This window comes from Notolepis coatsorum (assembly GCF_963971535.1).
Source record: "Notolepis coatsorum genome assembly, chromosome: 2".
Lineage (NCBI taxonomy): Eukaryota > Metazoa > Chordata > Actinopteri > Aulopiformes > Paralepididae > Notolepis > Notolepis coatsorum.
Window position 1 is genome coordinate 35305871 of NC_140166.1, and position 24148 is coordinate 35330018.

General features: G+C 44.0%; 1 protein-coding gene across 2 annotated transcripts in view; it reads right to left on the reverse strand.

The window, feature by feature from the left end:
* Positions 1-1001: 1001 nt before the first annotated feature.
* Positions 1002-24148, reverse strand: part of ptgs1 (prostaglandin-endoperoxide synthase 1) — a 58383-nt gene continuing 35236 nt past the window's right edge. For both annotated transcript variants that reach the window (XM_084307275.1, XM_084307274.1), the window contains 7 exons: positions 16440-16583; positions 16141-16322; positions 14750-14833; positions 14157-14403; positions 11920-12206; positions 5682-5829; positions 1002-2311 (listed from right to left, as the gene is read on the reverse strand). In XM_084307275.1, coding sequence (XP_084163401.1) covers positions 1962-2311; positions 5682-5829; positions 11920-12206; positions 14157-14403; positions 14750-14833; positions 16141-16322; positions 16440-16583 — 1442 coding nt within the window. In that variant the 3' untranslated portion in view covers positions 1002-1961. The remainder of the gene's footprint in view (positions 2312-5681; positions 5830-11919; positions 12207-14156; positions 14404-14749; positions 14834-16140; positions 16323-16439; positions 16584-24148) is intronic.

Genomic DNA, 24148 nt, shown 5'->3' on the forward strand with positions numbered 1-24148 from the left:
TATGTTGAAAGCACCATAACGACTAAATATGAAGCGATTCTGTCAAGGGGAATGTGTTAGTATTTTAAACAATGTTGGATGATGTAATTGATGGGTCTTGGCTCAATCTAGAACAAAAGAAAAATCGCGGATTGATTGATAGATTAATTGATTGATTTAAATTTCTTCCTTCCTACTTTCTTGCAGCGTTCTCTCTCACACTGTCCGACGCTGGCGTACCCACAAACACACACACACACATACACACACACACACACACACACACACACACACACACACACACATACACACACGCACACACACACTGTGACACACACACACACACACACACACACACGCACACACACACACACACACTCCTGTCTGCAACAGCGGGGGAGTCAGACTGAGAGAGAAGCAGCGCTGTTTTAAGTGAGCATGGTCTATTGAATTGATTGATTGGTTGATTGCTAATTTTATTACTGTACCCCTGGTTTCCAACTGGTTAAGTTTAGGCTAAAAGAAATAAATAAAAAAATAGGGCGAAGAAAACGTTTTTTTCCTATAGGGCAAAGAAAACGTTTTAATAAATTTTCAATCAATCATTCCAATAATACACAGTTGGATGTGTTAGTTGGTTGGATGCACTTCAAGCTGCTTCCACATGAGGCAACTTCTCTCAATCATTCCAATAATACACAGTTGGATGTGTTAGTTTGGTTGGATGCACTTCAAGCTGCTTCCACATGGAGTTGTGGGAACTACTTTTTCTGGCGGATGGTTTTTTCAATAAATCTTCGATTAATGTGTGTTTATTGTATAGAAATAAGGTTGGATGAATCTGGCAGTTGTATAAAAGCTTTACACCACGTGCAGTCGTGATTTGTGACCAATAAACCATGCCTAGGGGGGTCTAACGACCCTCGGCTGCGCCTCGGGCCTAACAACCACCCCTAGGCATGGTTTATTGGTCACAAACCACTCCTGCGTGTGATGTAATGCTTAAATATTACTCTCTGTGTGACCATTAACTATTCCAGAGTGTTATGTGGGCGCAGGTACAATATTACGTCACAGCTAGATGACTTGACTGTCTTCAACTTGGAATACATTTACATTTAGTCATTTAGCTGACGCTTTTATCCAAAGCGACTTACAAGTTCTGTACGACAAGTCATCAGGAAGGGTACAACTCTATCAGCTGAGTAACAACGTTCATCAACGTGTTGAGTGCTACAGTGTAGGTTAGTTTGTTAGGACAAGTGCATGACAGTAAGGTTAGTTAGGGTTAGACTTTTCGTATTATTATTTTTTATTTCAGATAATGGAATAACGGCACAGGTCCCGTTTCTTATAGAAAGATGTGCACCACTCGTAACTCTTTGGCTTTTGGCATTTTAAAATACCTTTAGTTCAATAAATCTCTCTTACTTGGACAATTAATTTATTACGAAAGTAAACAAAGAGAAATAAACAAATATAACACATCAATGAATGAATGCTTCATTAAAGGGTCACTTCACCACAAAAAATGCTGATTTATTTTGCACATAATCTCACACACATTAATTTAGTTTAATTAAGACAGTTATTGAGAGTAAATTAGTTTGAATATGGACACCAGTGATGTCATCACCATGAAATGATGTAGATGAAAACATAGCAGTGCCTTGTCGTATAGGGACTGCTACCTTGTAATTTCATTGATTCAAGGATTCAATGCCCCTGATGACATCACTGGTGGCCACATTCAAACAAATTTACTCAATAACTGTCAAATGAAATCGAAATGTGTGCAAAACCGTTTGAGTTGTTGGACGTGTGTGAGATTACGCGTAAAATAAAGAAAAAAATTGGCAAAGTGCCCCTTTAACAATAAAAGAACAATAATAATTTAGCACCTCATAAAAAACACTCAACAAAGGTCTAAAAAAAGAAAAACAAGACAAACGCCAACAACGCAATCCTGAGAGCAACAGTCTTCAAAGTTCCGTAGATGGTTTCATCTTTGTCTGCGCCTCTCCGTGACGTGGGACGCGGAAGGCCACGTACGGGCACCATTTGGTGTTGAGGCACACCAGTCTCTCCAGCGAGGCGGAGTTGACTATATCGAAGCCCGTCTGTCCTCCGAAGGTGCTGGGCTTCCAGTACTGGGGCGAGCAGATGGGGTTTCCCAGCAGGCCTTTCAGGGAGAAGGGAGCGCCCATTTCCACCATGCTCTCTCCGAATATGGCGTCCGAGCGGGTCCTCTCCAGCATGAGGCCGGGGTAGAACTCCAGAGCGTCTATGTCCCCGTAGAGTTCCTCCAGCTCCCCGGCGACCTCGTCCTCACCTGGGAAGGGGGGGGGGGGGGGGGAGACGACAACTCACTTCAAGGAATAAAACAAGCACAGATCCTGTACTGGCCTGTGTTCAATGCCGTCCATTTCACTACAAGGGGTTCTGACATGTGTAATCAGCACTACAAGGGGTTCTGACATGTGTAATCAGCACTAGAAGGGGTTCTGACATGTGTAATCAGCACTAGAAGGGGTTCTGACATGTGTAATCAGCACTAGAAGGGGTTTTGACATGTGTAATCATCAGCACTAGAAGGGGTTCTGACATGTGTAATCAGCACTAGAAGGGGTTCCGACATGTGTAATCAGCACTACAAGGGGTTCTGACATGTGTAATCAGCACTAGAAGGGGTTCCGACATGTGTAATCAGCACTACAAGGGGTTCTGACATGTGTAATCAGCACTACAAGGGGTTCCGACATGTGTAATCAGCACTACAAGGGGTTCTGACATGTGTAATCAGCACTACAAGGGGTTCTGACATGTGTAATCAGCACTAGAAGGGGTTCTGACATGTGTAATCAGCACTACAAGGGGTTCTGACATGTGTAATCAGCACTACAAGGGGTTCTGACATGTGTAATCAGCACTACAAGGGGTTCTGACATGTGTAATCAGCACTACAAGGGGTTCTGACATGTGTAATCAGCACTACAAGGGGTTCTGACATGTGTAATCAGCACTACAAGGGGTTCTGACATGTGTAATCAGCACTAGAAGGGGTTCCGACATGTGTAATCAGCACTACAAGGGGTTCCGACATGTGTAATCAGCACTACAAGGGGTTCTGACATGTGTAATCAGCACTACAAGGGGTTCCGACATGTGTAATCAGCACTACAAGGGGTTCTGACATGTGTAATCAGCACTAGAAGGGGTTCCGACATGTGTAATCAGCACTACAAGGGGTTCTGACATGTGTAATCAGCACTAGAAGGGGTTCCGACATGTGTAATCAGCACTACAAGGGGTTCTGACATGTGTAATCAGCACTACAAGGGGTTCCGACATGTGTAATCAGCACTACAAGGGGTTCTGACATGTGTAATCAGCACTACAAGGGGTTCTGACATGTGTAATCAGCACTAGAAGGGGTTCTGACATGTGTAATCAGCACTAGAAGGGGTTCTGACATGTGTAATCAGCACTAGAAGGGGTTTTGACATGTGTAATCATCAGCACTAGAAGGGGTTCTGACATGTGTAATCAGCACTACAAGGGGTTCTGACATGTGTAATCAGCACTACAAGGGGTTCTGACATGTGTAATCAGCACTAGAAGGGGTTCTTCTGACACTTCCCTTTTGCAATAGACCTGTTCGCTGTCAGACTCAGTGTGCGTGCGCATCACAGGGGCAGAAAGGAACGGCATCCTGGTCAGAACAACGGAGCAGACTACAATATATTTGCATTTGTTAGCCATGCTAGCGATCTAAACAATCGGTCCATGCCAAAGCTAGATATGTAAAAGGTGAAAGACTCACTCACAGCCACAGCCATGCTGATTTGGCTAAATGACATCCAGCCGTTTTTGTTTGAAACAACTTTTAGTGAGGGGAGTGCCATGGTTTCTCCATAGAGCCCTGTCGTATTCTTTTAGCGCAGCAGCTCGCGCATGTCCGGGGCAACTTAGTCACGTGACTCAGTTGGTATTGCTGATTGGCTCGAACACGGTATGTTTGTATACAGCGACCAGGTCTATAGACCTACAGTAAACCTGTAAATGAGCTTTTAGTTCACTTTGCCAGTACCCTTCAGGCTGTACGTGTGCTGCTGCATCTTCTATATGGTCGGGCACAGGTAGCCATTTGGCTGCTGACCCGCAGGTTCAGGGTGTTGGTCCGACAGATTCAGTGGTAATGTTTCTCTGTGTGCCTTGGAGTACATGTCTGTCTGAGACATGATGTTGATGCATTTACGAATGTCTGGGAATTGGGGAATGCAATATGTACTGTGAGGGAGGAGGGGCTATCTGTATGTATTTGATTGTTAATTGTGCTTATGCACGCTGATGATATATTGTATATTGGGATATATTAGGATGTATTGTAGTTGGGTGTGTGTGTCTTGGCACGCATGTGTGTGAAGGTTGGTTTTATGAAGATGCCTGGAGGGGTTTTGTCTCTACTGGGCATTTTTTTGTTGAGATGTTTTAATAAAGAACATCAAAAGCTAGTACCCTTCAAACAGAGTGATTTATCAAGCATGCATTGAGTTGTTTGGGATAAGTCATACAGGCATGTGGGCTACGTCTGTTATGGAAAATATTTTTTTTATCCTATTACAATTATTTGTATTAGCACTCTAGTAGACAGCATGTTATAGAAAATATCATGTGTTCTCTGTTAAATACATATTCTCTGTACAGCCTTGACTAGTTAATAGGGCTGTCCCCGACTAAGGATTTGGATAGTCGACTATGATTGGCTAAAATTTGCCGTTAGTCTACTATTAGTCGACTAAAAAAAATATATATATATAATATTTTTAATTTAATTTTATAATTTTTTTTATCATTCCATTTTGGGCTGTGGGGGGTGCTTAATGTCTGAAGGAGTCGACTGAAGGCTTCTTGTCCTCTGCAAAAGCATGCGATTGGTCCACTGATGGATACATCTTGATATTTGTCTAGTCTAGTGTGTTCATTAGATGGGTGAAATCCTCTTTCAGTGCCTCTGTGCCTGTTTTCTTAGGCAGTTAGCCTCTGGTATGCGTGCCATTAGCGTTAGCCATGCTTCTAGGCCTATTTTCTTTTGGAAAGAATGATACAAAAATAAAAATGTTTCTCTTTTTTCTTTTTTGTATTCGACTAAGAGGTTTGGCAGTCGACTACGGCTCCTTTCGACCGATTAGTTGACTAATCGACTAATAGGGGTCAGCCCTACTAGTTAATATAGTTAACTAGTATACAGCTACTCAGACACTAGGGTGACAGTCTAACAGTGTTCTTAAAACAACAATGACATATTTCCAGAAAATCACATCTTGTCCTTTTCAATCTTGTGTCGGATACGACAAAACCCCTAAACCCCTCTTTGTTTTCCATTTTGTCATCTTTGTTTTCCATTTTGTGATCTTTGTTTTCATTTGTCATCTTTGTTTTCATTTGTCATTCCAAACTGGTGTATTTAATTGTAAGTCTGACCAGACCTCTTTCTCACTTTCTGGTCAGATGCTAAAAAACCGAGGACACTTTCTGTGACCACAGAAAATGAACTACTTTCTTTTGAAATAGCTTGACTCTATCTGAATTTCTACAGTTCACTGTCTTGGCTCATTTAAAATATTCCATAACACGTCTCAATGCCATGGTGAAAGTTATATACTGTATGCGTTTACAAGATGCCTTTGGTCTTTGCTCACCAGTGAATTCTGAAAACGAAGTGTACGGCTTCAGGTGGAACTTCTTCCGGTATTCATTGAAGGACTGCAGACGCAGAACCCTGGACTCTTTGATGACCCCCTCAGCCACCTTGGTCACAAATGGGTGGATGTTTTGACCGCCCCCTATCTGAAAGACAGAGAAAGCCAGTTACTAATATGAGAAATCCCCTATCAAAAAACATGACATTTTGACCGTGTAGCAAATTGTATAGCCAAAAAAAACAGGGAAATATTCACTGGAGTACACGGACAAAGTGTTTTTAGAAATATCCGTGTCCGTGTTGGAACGGCCTCAGTCCTGCACAGTGCGTTGCCTGCTGTTGTTGGGGGTAAACACGTTACTGTAATCACATTACATTTGTATGTAACGAGGTCATTGTTCAAAATTCAGTAATCCCATTACAGTCAGTTATTGATCTAACAAGGTCGTGACCTGCGTTACCATACTTTAAATGGTAAATGGTGCATTTACATAACGGCTTTTAGTGTGCTTTACAATTTGTTCCTCACATTCACTCACAACACACCGACGGCGGAAACAACCATGCAAGGTGCCAACCTGCTCATCGGGAGCAGTTGGGGGTAAGTGTCTTGCTCAAGGACACTTCGACACGTTGCCCGGGAGGAGTAGGAATCGAACCGGGAACCTCCTGAATTACCAGACGAGTGGACTGCTCTACCTCCCGAGCCACTTTAGCCTACCCTACCCACCCTTCCCCCTTTATTTGTTGTGGATTTGAATAAATATCGCTAGAATCCCTCCTATAGTTTACTGCTTGTTCCAATTGCACGTCTTGAGTGAGAGTATACGAGCGAAAGAGAGAGCGAGACTACCGCTTGTTTCAAGTCTGCACACTGAAAGCTGGCCTACATTATAGTGAAAGATATGTTACCCCTTCTATTCACGATACCTCATTAATCTGTCATCGAGTTCCTATTAAAATACACTACCTCTAAAAAGGCAATTAAGATATTCAGTATGAAACACACTGACCTGATAACAGAGCCAGTGTCAAGAGCAGCACAAACATAAACCATAAGCATCCTCAACCCTGCCCTTGCCAACAACCTTTCAGAAATGCTTGTTGCAACAACTGCCATGTATAAATAGCTAGGGCCGGGTATCCGGAATTACCCTATTCCAGGGGTGGCCAACCAGGCAGAGACTAAGAGCCACAACAATTACTGTGGTACCACAAGGAGCCACACCATATATACCAGCGTTTCTCAACCTTTTTTTCAGTCACGGCACACTTCATGTGTTTATAGGTCCCACCCTCTGGCCTCTGAAGTTGCTAATGTCTTTTTTATTTGGGCCTCACAGGGTTAACCTCTTAAGCCCGAGCGGTCCGGTACTGGACCTCAAATGACATCACGCCATAAATCCATCTCTACAGAATGTATGAATTAATGTTGCATTGCGTTTTCTTTTCAAATGTAGCCAAGAGTAAAGACCCTAACTGTGTCAAAACAGCAGTCAAAGTGTATATTTTCAGCATTACGTTTGTTTACCAATGATTTTAACAAGGGATGTTCGATATTGGCTTTTTTACCGATATCCGATATACCGATATTGTCCAACTCTTAATTTCCGATACCGATATCAACCGATACCGATATATGCGGGGTTTCCCCCTCCAAAAACACAACATTATGCATACTTTTCACAATAAATAAAATAAGAATTTGTTCTTACTTGCTTGCCTGGGTAAATAAAGGTTAAATAAATGTAAACAAATATATAAAGATGTTTTAATTTTTTTTAAACAGATACCGATAATTTCCGATATTACATTTTAATGCAAAAAACGGCGTTGCAATCTGATGAAAAATGGTGGAGAAATTTACATTATAAAAAAGTAACTGTACTTACAGTACGGTTTGTGAATCACGCCTGGTGATATAAATCCAGATTGAACTTAGCCCGATCCATAGATGTGCGACTTAATAAGGTAATTTATAGGCCTGATATCAAATTGCATGCGTCCGGATGGCAGAATTCAGTACTGTATCTACAAAACCTTCTGTTTAATCATCTTCCCTTGATTAATTTGCTTAGATTTTTCAGGTCTGGTATATTTTAGCATGGTGTTATTCACAGTCAAAGATACAAAAAAAATTATATATAGAATTGATATTCTCCTTTGGTTCATTACAATTTACTCAAGCCTAGTAACAGACACAATATTTCTGTGAATACATTCCCTGAGATCCATAGATGTCCCTAGAATCAGATAACAAGAACATGAAAATGGACCATTAAAAAAAAATCTATAAATGTTTATTCTACGTTCTTATGGAAAAAAGAAAATTATATAATTCTTTTTTATTTATTTATAAATTTTGTATCAATGGATTAAAGAGCCACACATTGACGGGCAAAGAGCCGCATGCGGCTCGCGAGCCACGGGTTGGCCACCCCTGCGGCCTATTCCATTTGATTTTCATCCACAAGGTCCCAATTAGTTTTGATTCAATATCATTTCAATTGCACAGAATGTTTGTGTAGTTCTCTTTCTTCCCAGTATGGTGCCTGTAACCATGGTAACCACTTTCAAAAGAAAATGCCCATCTTTGTGCAGTGGCAGAGTAGGTAAAATACTGGAAGAGGATGATATTCTTGTTATACTGTGACTTGCTTACAACATCCAATAATAAGATACCAAATGATTGTGTTTTTGTTGATATATTTCTCATACATCAACACATTGTTTTGCACATAGCAACTGTCTCTTCCATTGCCATTGTTACAAAACAATGGTTGCTAAGTTACAGGCAGCCATATTGGAAGACAGAACTACACAAACATTCCATGCAAGGCCTCTATTAGGCTTGATTGTGCTGGTTTCAGAGGACCAGCTGAATGAATGAATGAATGACTTTATTTGACAATAAAAATGTGACAGAAAGCACAGTCAGGAGATACTGCCAAGGATGAACACAAAAAAGCTCAGAGCTTATTTCCATTTTGGTCCTTGTAGAGGGGTAGGGGAGTGTGATGCTTAGACATGCATCATACGGGGCGCCCCAGTGGCGAACCACATAGCGCGCTCAGCCGCGACATGGGCGACCCGGGTTCGATTCCCGAACCCGTCGTTATTTCCCGAATGTCTTCCCCCCACTCTGTCTCCCATTTCTCCTCTGTCTCTCCCTACTGGACTGCCCAGTAGTAATAAAGCGATAAAAACGCCAAAAAATAAACCGTAAAAAAAAAAAAAGACATGCATCATACAAATATGACATCACAACACATCACATATACCATTTAACATTTATATACATAACAGACTCATACAACATGCAAGGGTGCCTTAACACAATTGTGGCCAACAACGTATTTATCCGTGTTTCGATTCCACCCGTTGTGGACAGAAGCACGGATATATCCGTGGGAAGTTGTTATTGCTTTTATTCCATTTTAATAACCTATTCAAGGTCGCCGAGCGGCACTGCAGATTTACCCTCTTCTTTGAATTCGAGAAGGTGCAATACCGGCCAGATCCTCTTAGGGGCGCTATCGCGATAATGCAGTGTTCCCTGTGGCTGAAGGGAGCAATCTTTTTTTAAACTTTTTTTTGGAGTTTCCAGTAGCTGGATTCTGGATCTGCAGCCTGTACCTTGGATTACGTTTTGCATCGCAGATTTCACCAAGCAATAAGGGGATTTATCATCAGCCAATGGACATATCGATCTACCAGATGGCGATAACGGGGAAATGCTCGGGGGGATCAGCCCGGACCACGGTAAGATCTTTTTCACGTAAAGTACAGCCCAATCGGGCATTATTATGATACTCAACCAGGCGTTCGGCCTATGAGGCTAATGAGGCTAACGCGGTTATTGGTAATCAATAATCAGAAACGACGTCCCCCGCCCCCCCCCCTTTCATGCATACATGCTTTGGGATCGTGCCGATCATATGCAGTTTGAGTTATTTCTGTAGCATCTGTAAAACGGAAATGCCATTGGATATAACGTTAGCAGCTATTTGCCCTATATCTAGCCTTCCAGAAAATATACTAGACCAAATCCCGTATAACGCTTATATTCACGGCGCTATAAAATGAGAACCTATTGATAAAATGTTGTTTTCTTTAAGCCATTTTGAAGGGACTGTTTATGGACTCAATTGACAATGAGAATGGACAGATAGCAATACTATAAAGTATAGATTTAGCTCTACAAACAGCCCCACGTCTGTTTACATTTGCTGGCCCTCTACCATTATATTAGACGGGCCCCAATGGCCATCAATGTGTTAAGCTGAGTGTCTAGGTTAAGTATAGTCCCTTTTGAGCCATGTCTTCAGGCTGGACTTGAATCTAACAGCATTGTCTACGATTTTCAGGTCACTGGGCAGACTGTTCCAAAAGACAGCTGCTGAATACAAAAATGACTCCTTCCCCATACAGCTCCTGAATCTGACTGGCACAAAGTCAGTTGAGCTGCGCCTAGTTGGGTATGCATGGGTGTCCCTGATTCGGTTGAAGTAGTTGTTGAAGTACACTGGCACTACCCCGTACACGATTCTGTGAACTAGGCACATCCCTATCTGGTTTACTCTGTCTTCCACCTTTAGCCATCTCATGTTCTCAAAGTGTGATGGGTCAAGTTGGGTTCGGGCAGGTAGCCTTAGTATTACCCTGATTAGCTTGTTTTGTGATGTCTGTAGTTTTATTTTCTGACTTTTGGGGGCACTGTTGTACCAGGAGCCACACGCATAGTCATAGTGACACTGTATAAGTGCTCCAGCAAGAATCCTTTCATTCAAGCTCCTTTCATTGTTGTCGAAAGATGTCATTTAGGGCGCGTTCACACCTACTCTGTTTGGTCCACTTTAAGTGGACCATGGTCCCTTTAAGTGGACCATGGTCCCTTTAGATCGATAGTCCGTTTGGTTTGTACAGGTATGAACGCAAACCGAACTATAATGAGGACCAAACAACCGAACCATGGTCCTCTTGAAAAGTTGGGACTCGGTTCGTTTCAATCGAACTATAGTACCTAATCCAGGAAGCAAAGTAGCCTACTCCTCTCTAGACTGGCGCCGCACGCGGACAGTCTCTCTCTTCCTCCCTCTCTCTCTCTCCTCTCTAGACGCAGTCTCTCTCTTCCTCTCTCTCTCTCTACTCTAGACTCGCGCCGCGCGCGGACCCCCAAACTTTATCCTGCGTGAGGAGGACATTCGCGGACATTCTCTCAGATAAAGAAAAAAAAAAGCTTACGCAGGAAGGAAAGGTCTCTCTCTCTCTCTCTCTCTCTCCTCTCCTCTCCTCTCCTCTCCTCTTCTCTTCTCTTCTCTTCTCTTCTCTTCTCTTCTCTTCTCTTCTCTCCTCTTCTCTTCTCTAGTCGACTAGCGCCGGCCCGTGCTCATAATAGTATCTCTCTCATTACGCTGCCGGCAACTGATTACGTTTGTGAGTGCTATAGACTAGTCCAATAGATGTGACAGCATGTCCTTTGTTTACAAATTAGATCCGCACCAAACAGGGTAGTGTGAACGCAGACCAAAATTAAACAATGTATCATTTTCACATTTGGTGCGGATCTAATTTGTAAACAAATTAGAAAGTCCGGACTATCCCTGGACTTTCAGATGTGAACACACCCTTAGTCAACAGATTTTCCGTAGCAGTTCAGCTCAGTGCAAGGCAAACTAGAGACTGATCTGTAGGATGGGAGACGCACTAGAAATAACGCTTACGATTTTATTCGATTGAAATGAAACAATTTAGTTATGACCCCTTCCAATCTGTCTCCATTGTCATGTCCGCCTATTATCTTGTTGTGTTGACAGGTACTGGAGGTGGGCGTGGCTGGAGCTCTAATCAGCACAACGGGAAACACCTGGGCCCGGTGTTCCCATGCTCCCTGTTAAAACACTCGCAGAGCTTAGTTGCTGGGCCCTCTCCGTATGGGACGCCGTTAGTTTAGTTTGGTGCTTGTGATTTCTGTTTGCATTATACAACATTACACCTATAAACTTTACAATGCATGCACTCACTTACACTACTGATATCACTGACTTCATACGCCACTGTTAGCTTAGTTAGTTATTCCTTTTATGTCTTTATTAATTAAATAAATAATTTGTTAATCGACTTTGGTTGTCTGCGTCTCCCTCTTTGTCATGGCCGTGCTTTGTGACAATTTCGATAACAATATTTTCCTATACTTTTCCCCCAACCCCAATAATTAGCATCTAGAAATAGCGTACCTGTCCTGCAGGCTGCCGGGAGAAGGCGTCCACCAGCTTCTCCACCCCGTAGTGCGTGAGGACGGAGGTGTTGAAGATGAACTGGGGGTACGTGATGTCCTCTCCATCCACACGGAAGCTGTCGGGCATCAGCGGGTGCCAGTGGTAGAGGTGGCTGAACTCCACGGCGATGCGGTTCCGATACTGGAACTGGGTGCCGAACAGCAGAACGGGATCGAACTTCAGATCCAGCAGGTAGCCGCTCAGGTGCTGCACGTACTCCTCGATCACGATGCGGATGGTCTCCCCTTTGGGAAGAGAAAGAAGGCTGGTTCATTCCCGCTGGACGGTCGGTCCAGAGGTGGAAAAGTTTCAAACAAATTCAGTCATCGTCATACCGTATGATGTTCTCAAGTCGATGAGTAATCGTGTTTTAACCCTTTCATTACCACACTACAGAAGGTTAACCTTTCACTACCACATTACAGACGGTTAGTACTGTCTGTAGCGTGGTAGTGAAAGGGTTAACCATTTGTCGCGTGCCAGTGAAAGGGTTAACCTTCTGTATTGTCGCAGTGAAAGGGTTAACCCTTTGGTAGTGAAAGGGTTAATCATTGTGATTTCAATATCAATCAAAATAATTGATAATGATTATGGTTTTTTGTCATAATTGACCAGCCCTAATGTAATGTACATCTTCCAGGGGTGTGTAGGGAATGGTGTGTATGTAGATCTACTGTAAGAGGGATAATGTGAAAAGACCATTATTTGAAATAAAACACAAGTTCTAAAGATGTAAATCTGAATGTCTTATTGATACATTTTGAATATATTTGGTAACCAGTGTTGTACTACTATATTTGGAAGTGTGGGAGCGCTTCTACTGTGTGTGTAGACAGCTATTTCTAATATGTATATAACTGGCCGTAACCGTTATTCTGTACTAAATCAACCTTTCTACAAAAGACCCGGGGGCTAGATCCACAAAGAATGGATTGCACGGTGCTAATTGCACCCTTACTTACAATTCATTATGAATTGAAAATGGGGGACGCTGATGTAAACAAGACGAAAGTCTTTCTCTGGTCTGCATCCCCTTAACACTTTGGTTGCCTTGGGTTAAATTAATGATATACCATAGATTGCCAGCGCTATTTGTCTATGGAGAAAGTCCCCTTCTTTGCAGGGCTATAACTTTTTAAATTCTATTGCTACATTGCCATTATTAGGGCCCATTCAAAGTCCTATATGTATTGTTCATTGTGTAGCAACGTTAAACTTTTTCATTCACATATTCATAGTAAAGTATGGTCTAATGTATAAGTATGTTTTCATCTCTTTCTGCAGCTTTCTCCAGAACGTGATATATAGCCCCAAATGCATTATATTGATGATGAAATACAGTTTGATGGCAATCAGCGCGATATAAAAAATTCCAACTAGACGTACTTCTAGAAGTTACTACACGTCATCTGATGTTGACCGGATGGGCGAGGGGGCGTTTATAATTCCGTGGGCAGCGTTATACCAATCATCTAATGTGGGTCAAATATTGATAATAGCAGTTAGTATCTAAGACGGTAACGTTACACGCTAAAACTCACCCCAGTCTCCGCGCGCCGTTGGGCGATCATCGTCGAGTAGAAATTTTATCATTATGGGATATATTTTTACCCGGTCCATCTCCAGCTTGTATAATGGTATATACGTCCAAATCATGTTGTTTATCGAGTTATTGCCAATCGATCACCGTGTAGCGTGACGAGCCAGAGTCCCATGAACCATAGCGAGCGCCCGGAAGTACTACGGTCGTCATGACAACCTCTATTCAACATCCTGTGTGGCGATTGCGCCGATCGGCCACCAGATGGCGCTCCTGAACCGCCAGAGAGCTCAGTGGGTCCTGCTGGTGGATCTCAGGCCAGCGGAGGGGGAATATGAATCCGATCGCAGATTTTTGAAATATTGATATAAGGACGCTGTACAGCGTCCCCCGGCAACTTTAGCATGGCCAGCAAAGACGTGAAAAGACGTGTCCCGGCAGTCAAAGTGTTAACAATTGTGTGTATTGAGCCGTACTGTACAATACAATTATACAATTCAATCAATCACAGCGCAGGGGCAATCCATTCTTTGTGGATCTAGCCCCCACAGTGGAATTCCCCTTAGCCGCCGTCAGGTGTGAACCGTTGCTTCTCCGACGTTCACTATTTGACACCATTTAAAAAAATAAAACTACATCTCCCAGCTCTCCTCACCAATGGTGATTAGTCTGGTGGTCTGGAAGAGCTGCTCATCTCCCCAGGTCGGATGCTCTGCTCTCAGGATGTCACAGATGCGGTTGTGCTCCCTCAGCCACAGCGTGGCGAACATGGTGAGGCCTGGCAACAGGCCAAACACCTCCTGGCCGATGGCCATGCGCTGGGCGGCAGGGACCCCCGGTGGATAACTCATGTTCACAGGGGCCTGGGACGTTGTGGGGGGATACACCTCACCGTTTATTACCTGAGGGCAAAGAAAGGTTGTTTTTAACCCTTTCATTGCCACACGACAGAAGGTTAACCCTTTACTATCACACAACCGACGGTCGGCTGTTGTGTGGCAGTGAAAGGGTTAACCTTCTGTGTATTGTCGCAGTGAAAGGGTTAACTGTTTTGGTAGTGCAGCAGTGAAAGGGTTAAGTACTGTACATAATTTGGAAGGTTTTGTTTAAGACTTCCGTTTCATTGAACATGTTAGCTTTGCACAGTATTTTCTTTTGCCGTTTATAAGAGTTTCCTTGTGTAAGAAATGTGACATACAAATACGACATGAGCCCAAGACCGGTCTAAAAACCACTTTCAAAGCCCACCTGATATTTCATCTTTCCATCCTTGTGAAGCCTGAGGGTCAGCTGTCGCACAAGGTTATCTCCATAGATATGGCCGCCATCCACCTGTGGGAGTAAAAAAGAACAAAATAAAAATAATAATAACCTTCTTACCATCTTATACCATCATGCACTTTACCTACTATACTAATGCCTTTATTACTCTGCACTCAACACTGCAGCACCCAAGTTTCAGCAACCTTTGATGAACATCGTTACTCAGCTGTAAGAGTTGTCGTACAGAACTTATACAGTAAGTCGCTTTGGATAAAAGCGTTCGGCTAAATGACTAAATGTAAAATGTAAATGTAAGAGAAACAAGGTTATATGGCCACCATCAAGAGAAACATTCCCTTAATTCCCTCTTCGTGAACACGGTCCATTTCATTGCGTCTATAATGATAAACGTAGTCAAAGTAAACATCTACAATGATACAATAAACAAAGTACAACTCAGAGTTGACATATTTACATAACATGAGATAAAGTATGCAAGACACTGATGTGAAAAGGAGGATTCCTCATCTGGTCCTTATCTCTAACCTCTTCTCCCTGGCCTTTGACCAGAGCTGAGCCTGCCTCCTAGGTAGCTACTTTTAGTCCTTTATGCCTTATTTTGTAATCTGCTGCCCTTTTCTTTCTTTTATCTTTCTTTTTTATTTCTATCTGAACCCTTGCACTTATTTGTATTTGCACTTTTTGCATTATGTTTAGTATATGTACTGTATATGTATTTTTTGCTCTATGCTTTTATCCGTGAAGCACTTTGTTACAGTCACAAGTGCTATATAAATAAAGTTGATTATGATTATGATCTAATCCCTGATGTGGTACCCTGGCTGTGGTCTCTACTACCCAGGACTGTGTCCTCCATCTCACCCCGTGGTACCCTGGCTGTGGTCTCTACGACCCAGGACTGTGTCCTCCATCTCACCCCGTGGTACCCTGGCTGTGGTCTCTACTACCCAGGACTGTGTCCTCCATCTCACCCCGTGGTACCCTGGCTGTGGTCGCTACTACCCAGGACTGTGTCCTCCATCTCACCCCGTGGTACCCTGGCTGTGGTCTCTACTACCCAGGACTGTGTCCTCCATCTCACCCTGTGGTACCCTGGCTGTGGTCTCTACTACCCAGGACTGTGTCCTCCATCTCACCCTGTGGTACCCTGGCTGTGGTCTCTACTACCCAGGACTGTGTCCTCCATCTCACCCTGTGGTACCCTGGCTGTGGTCTCTACTACCCAGGACTGTGTCCTCCATCTCACCCTGTGGTACCCTGGCTGTGGTCTCTACTACCCAGGACTGTGTCCTCCATCTCACCCTGTGTTACCCTGGCTGTGGTCTCTACTACCCAGGACTGTGTCCTCCTCTCACCCCGTGGCCCAGAGCCCTGGTGAAGCCCAGTCCCATGCGGTTGTGGGTCTTGAAGAACTGGTGAGTGAAGTGCTGGGCGAAGAAGGCAAACATCAGGTTGGTCCCCTGTGGGTCTGGCCTGAACGTCCTCCTCAGCAGGAAGCGCTCCACCAACAGCTTGGCATCTGGGAGGACGGCTTTTCCTAAAAAAGAAAAAGTGGACATTTTTTATTTGTATATTTCTTTTCTTTAGAAACTTCATTTCAGTCCCTGGTTTTCTACACTCAGCTGCATTGTGGGTCAGCGAGGCGGAACCTCACCTGTGGTGCCCATGGGCGTGGGGCAGTCCTCGGGTACGGGAGGTAGGAGCCGAGTGTAGTAGGAGACGTTGGCGTAGGCCTCCCAGCTGAGGTATCCATACTTGGAGTTGTAGGTCGGAGGACTTGGGATGAGGTTGGCTCTGACTTTGGGAGAAAGAACATTACAGTTGGATAAAGTGATATTGTGTTAATCATGACCGTATCTATGTTGCTGATTGCGTGACAGACATCATCTTCACATGGTAAGATTAACTGTGAATACTTGTGATCTGCTCATAAAAACAAGCTTGTGATATACCACAAGATAAAGTTATGCGTTCCATATGAAATATATTGCTGCAAAATAATACTTCAATTTACTACCCATACTTATTAGCAGTGGTGGAAGAAGTACACAGTTCCAACTTCCTTTACTTAAAGGAACACGGCAACATTTGGGGAAATTAGCTTATCGTCTTCTCCAGAGAGAGACAAGAAGATAGATACCAGTTTCCTCTCTGTGCGTTCAGTAAAAAGCTATCTGGCTGCACGTTAGCCTAGCTTAGCACAATGAATGTAAGCGGACATGTACGGGTAGCCTGTGTATTGTCCAACTAACACCTCTCCCGAAGGCTACCCGCACATGTCCGCTTCCATTCATTGTGCTAAGCTATGTGGGGTGTTTGGGGGACTGGCTGTTTCCGGGGGGGGGGGGGGGGGGGGGGGGGGTTCACATGCTTTCGAGCAACACTGTACTTATTTTATGCCTATTCTTTTTCTTTTTTTTTTTTACTTTGACCAGTCAGCTGGTTCTTTTAGCGTTTATCGCTTTTTCTGGTCAAGCATGACCGACAGAGACAGGTTGAATGGGGTATAGATCGGGGGAAAGACACTCTGAGAAAATACGGCGAGTCCGGGAGTCAAACTCGTGTACCCCAGATCCGTGACGTGCACGGTTGTCCCCGACGCCGAAATAGCGTCCGAGGTACGCGGTGAGCTACTGGAGCTCCCCTTTATGCCTATTCTTATGTCTGCACTTTCTACATTGCATTACTTGTATTGTCTTTTATGCCTATTATTATGTCTGCACCTTATGCATTGCTTTTATTCTGTCAACATATGCTCTTGACTTTTTGTTTATAATTTATTTTTCATTCTGATTATTCTGTTTGACAAAGCTTGATATTATGATTTATTTAGAGGAATGTAAAGAATACATGTTCAAAAATAAACTTTTCATTCATTCATTCAACTGTATGCTAATCTTATGCCTATGTTAATTTAATTAATTTGTTACTTTTATTTGCTGTGAAGCACTTTGAGCTGCAATCCATGTATGAAAGGTGCTATATAAATAAAGTTGTTATTATTATTATCTGGACCCTAGCATGGTATTTCCAAAAGAAGTATACAAAATAACATCTGTACCATGGTAAAGTATAATTTAAGTACAAAAGTGCTACCATGGTGATACATGATTTTTACCATAGTAAAGTATTTATACAATGGCTGGTACCATAGTAAAGTATTTATACAATGGCTGGTACCATAGTAAAGTATTTATACAATGGCTGGTACCATAGTAACGTATTTATACAATAGCTGGTACCATAGTAACGTATTTATACAATAGCTGGTACCATAGTAACGTATTTATACAATAGCTGGTACCATAGTAAAGTATTTATACAATGGCTGGTACCATAGTAAAGTATTTATACAATGGCTGGTACCATAGTAAAGTATTTATACAATGGCTGGTACCATAGTAACGTGTTTATACAATAGCTGGTACCATAGTAAAGTATTTATACAATGGCTGGTACCATAGTAACATATTTATACAATAGCTGGTACCATAGTAACGTATTTATACAATAGCTGGTACCATAGTAAAGTATTTATACAATGGCTGGTACCATAGTAACGTATTTATACAATAGCTGGTACCATAGTAAAGTATTTATACAATGGCTGGTACCATAGTAACGTATTTACAATGGCTGGTACCATAGTAAAGTATTATTTATACAATGGCTGGTACCATAGTAAAGTATTCATACAATGGCTAGTACCATAGTAAAGTATTATTTATACAATGGCTGGTACAATAGTAAAGTATTTATACAATGGCTGGTATTATAGTAAAACTGAAATTACCATCAAACTACCTTTTTGGAAAGGGAATAGCTGTGTGGAAAATCTCTCAAGCAATGAAGGAGGGAATGTGATCTTCTCAGGAATGCAGACCGCTCTGCTGCCAGAGAGGTGAACTGAGGACACACAGCTAACTGAAGTATGTTTGTGATATTTCTCAAGTAATGTGGACAATTAGATGGGAGGAATATTGTGAAATACTGGGGCTATAGAGCTTGATGGTGGATGACTGGCTTCGAGATAAACATACACAGGTGAGCTTGAGAGGTATACATGCACACAACCTGAAAGTCAGCTTGAGAGGTTTACATGCACACAACCTGAAAATCAGCTTGAGAGGTTTACATGCACACAACCTGAAGGTGACACTTTATATTTTCAATATACAAAAATAAAAAAAAAAGATTAAAAAAAACGAACCATCTTATCAAACACAAACAGTCTTATACTACCAAGCACTCTTCCTACAATATTAATATGTCTTTACTACTATGCACTCAACACTGCAACACCCAAGTTTCAGCACTGTTTGATGATCATTGTTACTCGGCTGTAAGAGTTGTATTCTTCCTGCTGACTTGTTGTACAGAACTTGTAAGTCGCTTTGGATAAAAGTGTTCAGCTAAATTAATAATGTAAATGTAATAGGTAGGAGTCAAAACTCTGCAGTTTTCCATTGGGGACATAATTGAAAATGTGAGATATTATTGTATCGTAACTCTAGTATTGTGATAATATCATATTGTGGGGCCTCTGGTGATTAGGGTGGGGGACTTCCTCCTCTTCAAGCACTGGCCTGGCGACTGTCCACCAGCTACTGAGGTCAGGGAGAGGGGTCGAACCCTCCATCAACTGAGCCCTGGGAGGAAGCCATATACTGGACTGAGCTGGTGAGTCAGTAGCAGGGGGCATCCAGCACTGGGCTGAGGGAGAGACTGAGTAAATACTAGCGGGATGTGTGGATAGAGGAGGCTGCTCCACCCTCCTAGCAGTTAGCACGCACACACAGAGGCATGCGGAGGAGGATTATGCAAGCACCAAAGCTCTGATGGATGGATGGAGCCCAAGATAAGATGTTTCACAATATGTTGCATAGTACAGAGTGCAAAACAAGGTAACTGTAAAGTGGCAATTTTTTTACTTGATTTTGAGGACTGCATACTTTTTTTGCAAAGCTTATCTTTATACGTTATGCGTATAGCACATGCATAAGCCTAGTCTCTTTTGAAAGGGCTGAACTTGAGTTGAACTTGACCTTCTGTACTCAAATCTTTCTGTAGTGGTTGCAATATTAAAAAGAAATAGGTATAAGCTGGAACACAGCGAATCCATAGCCTGAAGTCTTATGTAGTGCAGGTCCAAATTGTATAAAAATCCATTCAGAAATGTGTCTTCTAGAGAGATCCGGGTAAACCGTGTGCCAAGAAAAAAGCTCTCCGGTATGCCTTCTACAACGCTGTTCGGTTTCCGGGTTCCTCTGATTGGCCGCTGACCTATGCTAGCACGCCCCCCTTTACACTCTCGCGCTGTGAAGCGCCAGCGGGGCGATGCAGTGGTTTCTCCCCGGCTCCGTACGCCCGCGCTGCCGCCGGTCCAGCTCCAGCAGCAGCGGCCATCTTCCGCCTGCGGTATCCTCCCTCCGAGGCGGCTCGTTCTTATTATTATCCCCCATTGTTCAGGTCGACATGGTCGCACAAACACCCGTTGGAGGAGTAGTGGGGGAGAAGAAGAGGAATATTTTTAAATAGCAAGAATTATCGACTGGCAACTCTGTGCTCATGAATGAATGAATGAATGAATGAATGAATGAATGAATGAATGAATGAATGAATGAATGAATGAATGACAACTTTATTTAACAGATTGCAGAATGGGTACAATACAGTACGGCTCAATACACACAATTGTTAAGGGGATGCAGACCAGAGAAAGACGTTTGTCTTGTTTACATCAGGGTGACGGTCCCCCTGTTTACATCAGGGTGCAGCTGCAGCTGCTGGTACTGTATGGAGAGAGAGGCACACAACAACAGACAGACAGCCGGTTTCAATCACTGAGCTGTCTGTCTGTTGTTGTGTGCCTCTCTCTCCATACAGTACCAGCAGCTGCAGGTATGACGAGCACAGAGTTGCCAGTCGATAATTCTTGCTATTTAAAAATATTCCTCTTCTTCTCCCCCACTACTCCTCCAACGGGTGTTTGTGCGACCATGTCGACCTGAACAATGGGGGATAATAATAAGAACGAGCCGCCTCGGAGGGAGGATACCGCAGGCGGAAGACGGCCGCTGCTGCTGGAGCTGGACCGAGTCAGCGGCGCACGGAGCCGGGGAGAAACCACCGCATCGCCCCGCTGGCGCTTCACAGCGCGAGAGTGTAAAGGGGGGCGTGCTAGCATAGGTCAGCGGCCAATTAGAGGAACCCGGAAACCGAACAGCGTTGTAGAAGGCATAGACGCCTCCGGTATTCCATTTCCTCATCCACGGCCATTCATTTGGAATTTCTTTCACTTCTGGTTTTTGCTCATCACCTTTCACCTAGATTCCTTATTCGCACACCCCCGTGGGGTATCATTGGAAAGCTACTCATTGGCTACAACCCTGACCAATCCTTTCCGCAATCGGCGGATGATTGGCAGAGTTAGAGCGTCGGGAGTCCAGGGTGGTAATCTGACACTTGCGTGTAAAAAGTTGCACGTCTGACATATTCGAGAACCGAGGCACAGATTTTGTCGAGTGAGGTGGCGTTCGAACGGCAACAAATAGATGTTTAATTCAGTTATTTATATGTCCGGCGAAAAATTCAGCCCTGAGCCGCTAGACACTAGTGCTGTGACTTTCGTCTGTTCCACCAGCGGGCCTCCGTGCCTGCATGTTAAGAGGAAATTAGAAAAATTGCTTTTATATTGATGAGCATGACCTCGTTGAGTGAATGATACCGGTTACATTTAATTTAGTCATTTAGCTGAATGCCTTTGTCCAAAGCAACTTATAAATTGTGTATAATAAGTCAGCACGAGTGGTCCACATGCAATGTCAAACTTGAGTGCTACACTCTGTGATGAGTGCATAGTAGTATAGACATATTAGCATAGTACATAATAGTACGTTGTTTTTTTTATTAACCTTCATTTACCCAGGGTAGGTTCGCTGAGCACGGATGCTCTTTTTCATCTACGCCCTGCTTCACATTCACACCGTTCCATTCACACCTGGGAGCTGCCCAGTACAACCACAGTCTGACACCGTTGGCCACTGAGCAACTCCACTGGAGCAGTTGGGGGTTAAGTGCCTTGCTCAAGGGCACTTCAGCGGTTTGTGTTAAGGGTATGGGAGAGAGTTATTAATTCACATCACCAGCCCAGATTTTTTCCTGCCGGTCCGGGAGATCGAACCAGCGACCTTCCGGTCACAAACCCGCTTCTCTAACCATTAGGCTACCGCTGCCCCTGTGTTGTGACAACAGCATGGATCTTTCATCAGTGCAGCGCATAGTTTGATTCTGAGTCTGACACAGTTGGCCACTGAGCAACTCAACTAGAGGAGTTGGGGGTTAAGTCTCAAAGGCACTTCAGTGGTTGGTATTGAGGGACGGGAGAAAGTTATTAATTCCCGCCCAGATCTTTCCTGCCAGTCCGGGGATCGAACCGGGGACCTTCCAGTCACAAAACCCGCTTTTCTCTAACCTTTAGGCCCCCGGGAAGTCAATGACCCCCCAGAAGCCAAAAGAGGTATGGGACTCAGGTGGCCAGAAGATGCAGAGTGTAGGGGTCTTGAGGGTGTGTAGTTAGAGACCATTGACAGAGGTAGGGGAAGTTACATGATGCTACAATATGCTGCAGTTATCAAGCTGAGTTGTGCTCACTGCAGAATGTCCCACTTAGAGGGCAGACTTCTGAGGAAGTGACAATTACAGCACATTAAGCAACAAACTGTTGATGACACTTTACAACTGTCCGTGGGCCTGGTCCTAATGGTACAAAGCAAATTAACTGAACTTAAAGACTGCAGGCATGTGTCTGTACACACACACACACGCGCACACACACACACACGCACACACACACACACACGCACACGCACACACACTACTGCAGCTGCCATTAGACTGACAGCGAGAGAGAGAGAGAGAGAGAGAGAGAGAGAGAGAGAGAGAGAGAGAGAGAGAGAGAGAGAGAGAGAGAGAGAGGGGGGGTGCTCTCTGACCTCCACCTTCCTCTTCTCTGATGAGAACAACCCTTTGTCTTTCACATATAACACTAACATTACCTCACCAGCTCTCTCTGTCTCATACTGGACCTCCGCTCTCTGTCTCATACTGGACCAGCTCTCTCTCTGTCTCATGCTGGACCTCAGCTCTCTCTCTGTCTCATGCTGGACCAGCTCTCTCTCCGTCTCATGCTGGACCTCAGCTCTCTCTCTGTCTCATGCTGGACCTCAGCTCTCTCTCTGTCTCATGCTGGACCTCCGCTCTCTGTCTCATACTGGACCTCAGCTCTCTCTCTGTCTCATGCTGGACCTCAGCTCTCTCTCTGTCTCATACTGGACCATCTCTCTGTCTCATACTGGACCAGCTCTCTCCGTCTCATGCTGGACCAGCTCTCTCTGTCTCATGCTGGACCAGCTCTCTCTGTCTCATGCTGGACCAGCTCTCTCTCCGTCTCATACTGGACCATCTCTCTCTCTGTCTCATGCTGGACCAGCTCTCTCTGTCTCATGCTGGACCAGCTCTCTCTGTCTCATGCTGGACCAGCTCTCTCTGTCTCATGCTGGACCAGCTCTCTCTGTCTCATGCTGGACCAGCTCTCTCTGTCTCATACTGGACCATCTCTCTCTCTGTCTCATACTGGACCAGCTCTCTCTGTCTCATGCTGGACCATCTCTCTCTGTCTCATACTGGACCATCTCTCTCTCTGTCTCATACTGGACCAGCTCTCTCTGTCTCATGCTGGACCAGCTCTCTCTCTGTCTCATACTGGACCAGCTCTCTCTGTCTCATACTGGACCAGCTCTCTCTCTGTCTCATACTGGACCAGCTCTCTCTGTCTCATACGGGACCAGCTCTCTCTGTCTCATGCTGGACCAGCTCTCTCTGTCTCATACGGGACCAGCTCTCTCTGTCTCATACTGGACCAGCTCTCTCTGTCTCATACGGGACCAGCTCTCTCTGTCTCATACGGGACCAGCTCTCTCTGTCTCATACTGGACCAGCTCTCTCTCTGTCTCATACTGGACCAGCTCTCTCTGTCTCATGCTGGACCTCAGCTCTCTTTGTCTCCTACTGGACCAGCTCTCAATGTCTCATACTGGACCAGCTCTCTCTCTGTCTCATGCTGGACCAGCTCTCTCTCTGTCTCATGCTGGACCAGCTCTCTCTGTCTCATACTGGACCAGCTCTCTCTGTCTCATACTGGACCTCAGCTCTCTCTGTCTCATACTGGACCTCAGCTCTCTCTGTCTCATACTGGACCAGCTCTCTCTCCGTCTCATACTGGACCTCAGCTCTCTCTGTCTCATACTGGACCAGCTCTCTCTCTGTCTCATACTGGACCTCAGCTCTCTCTGTCTCATACTG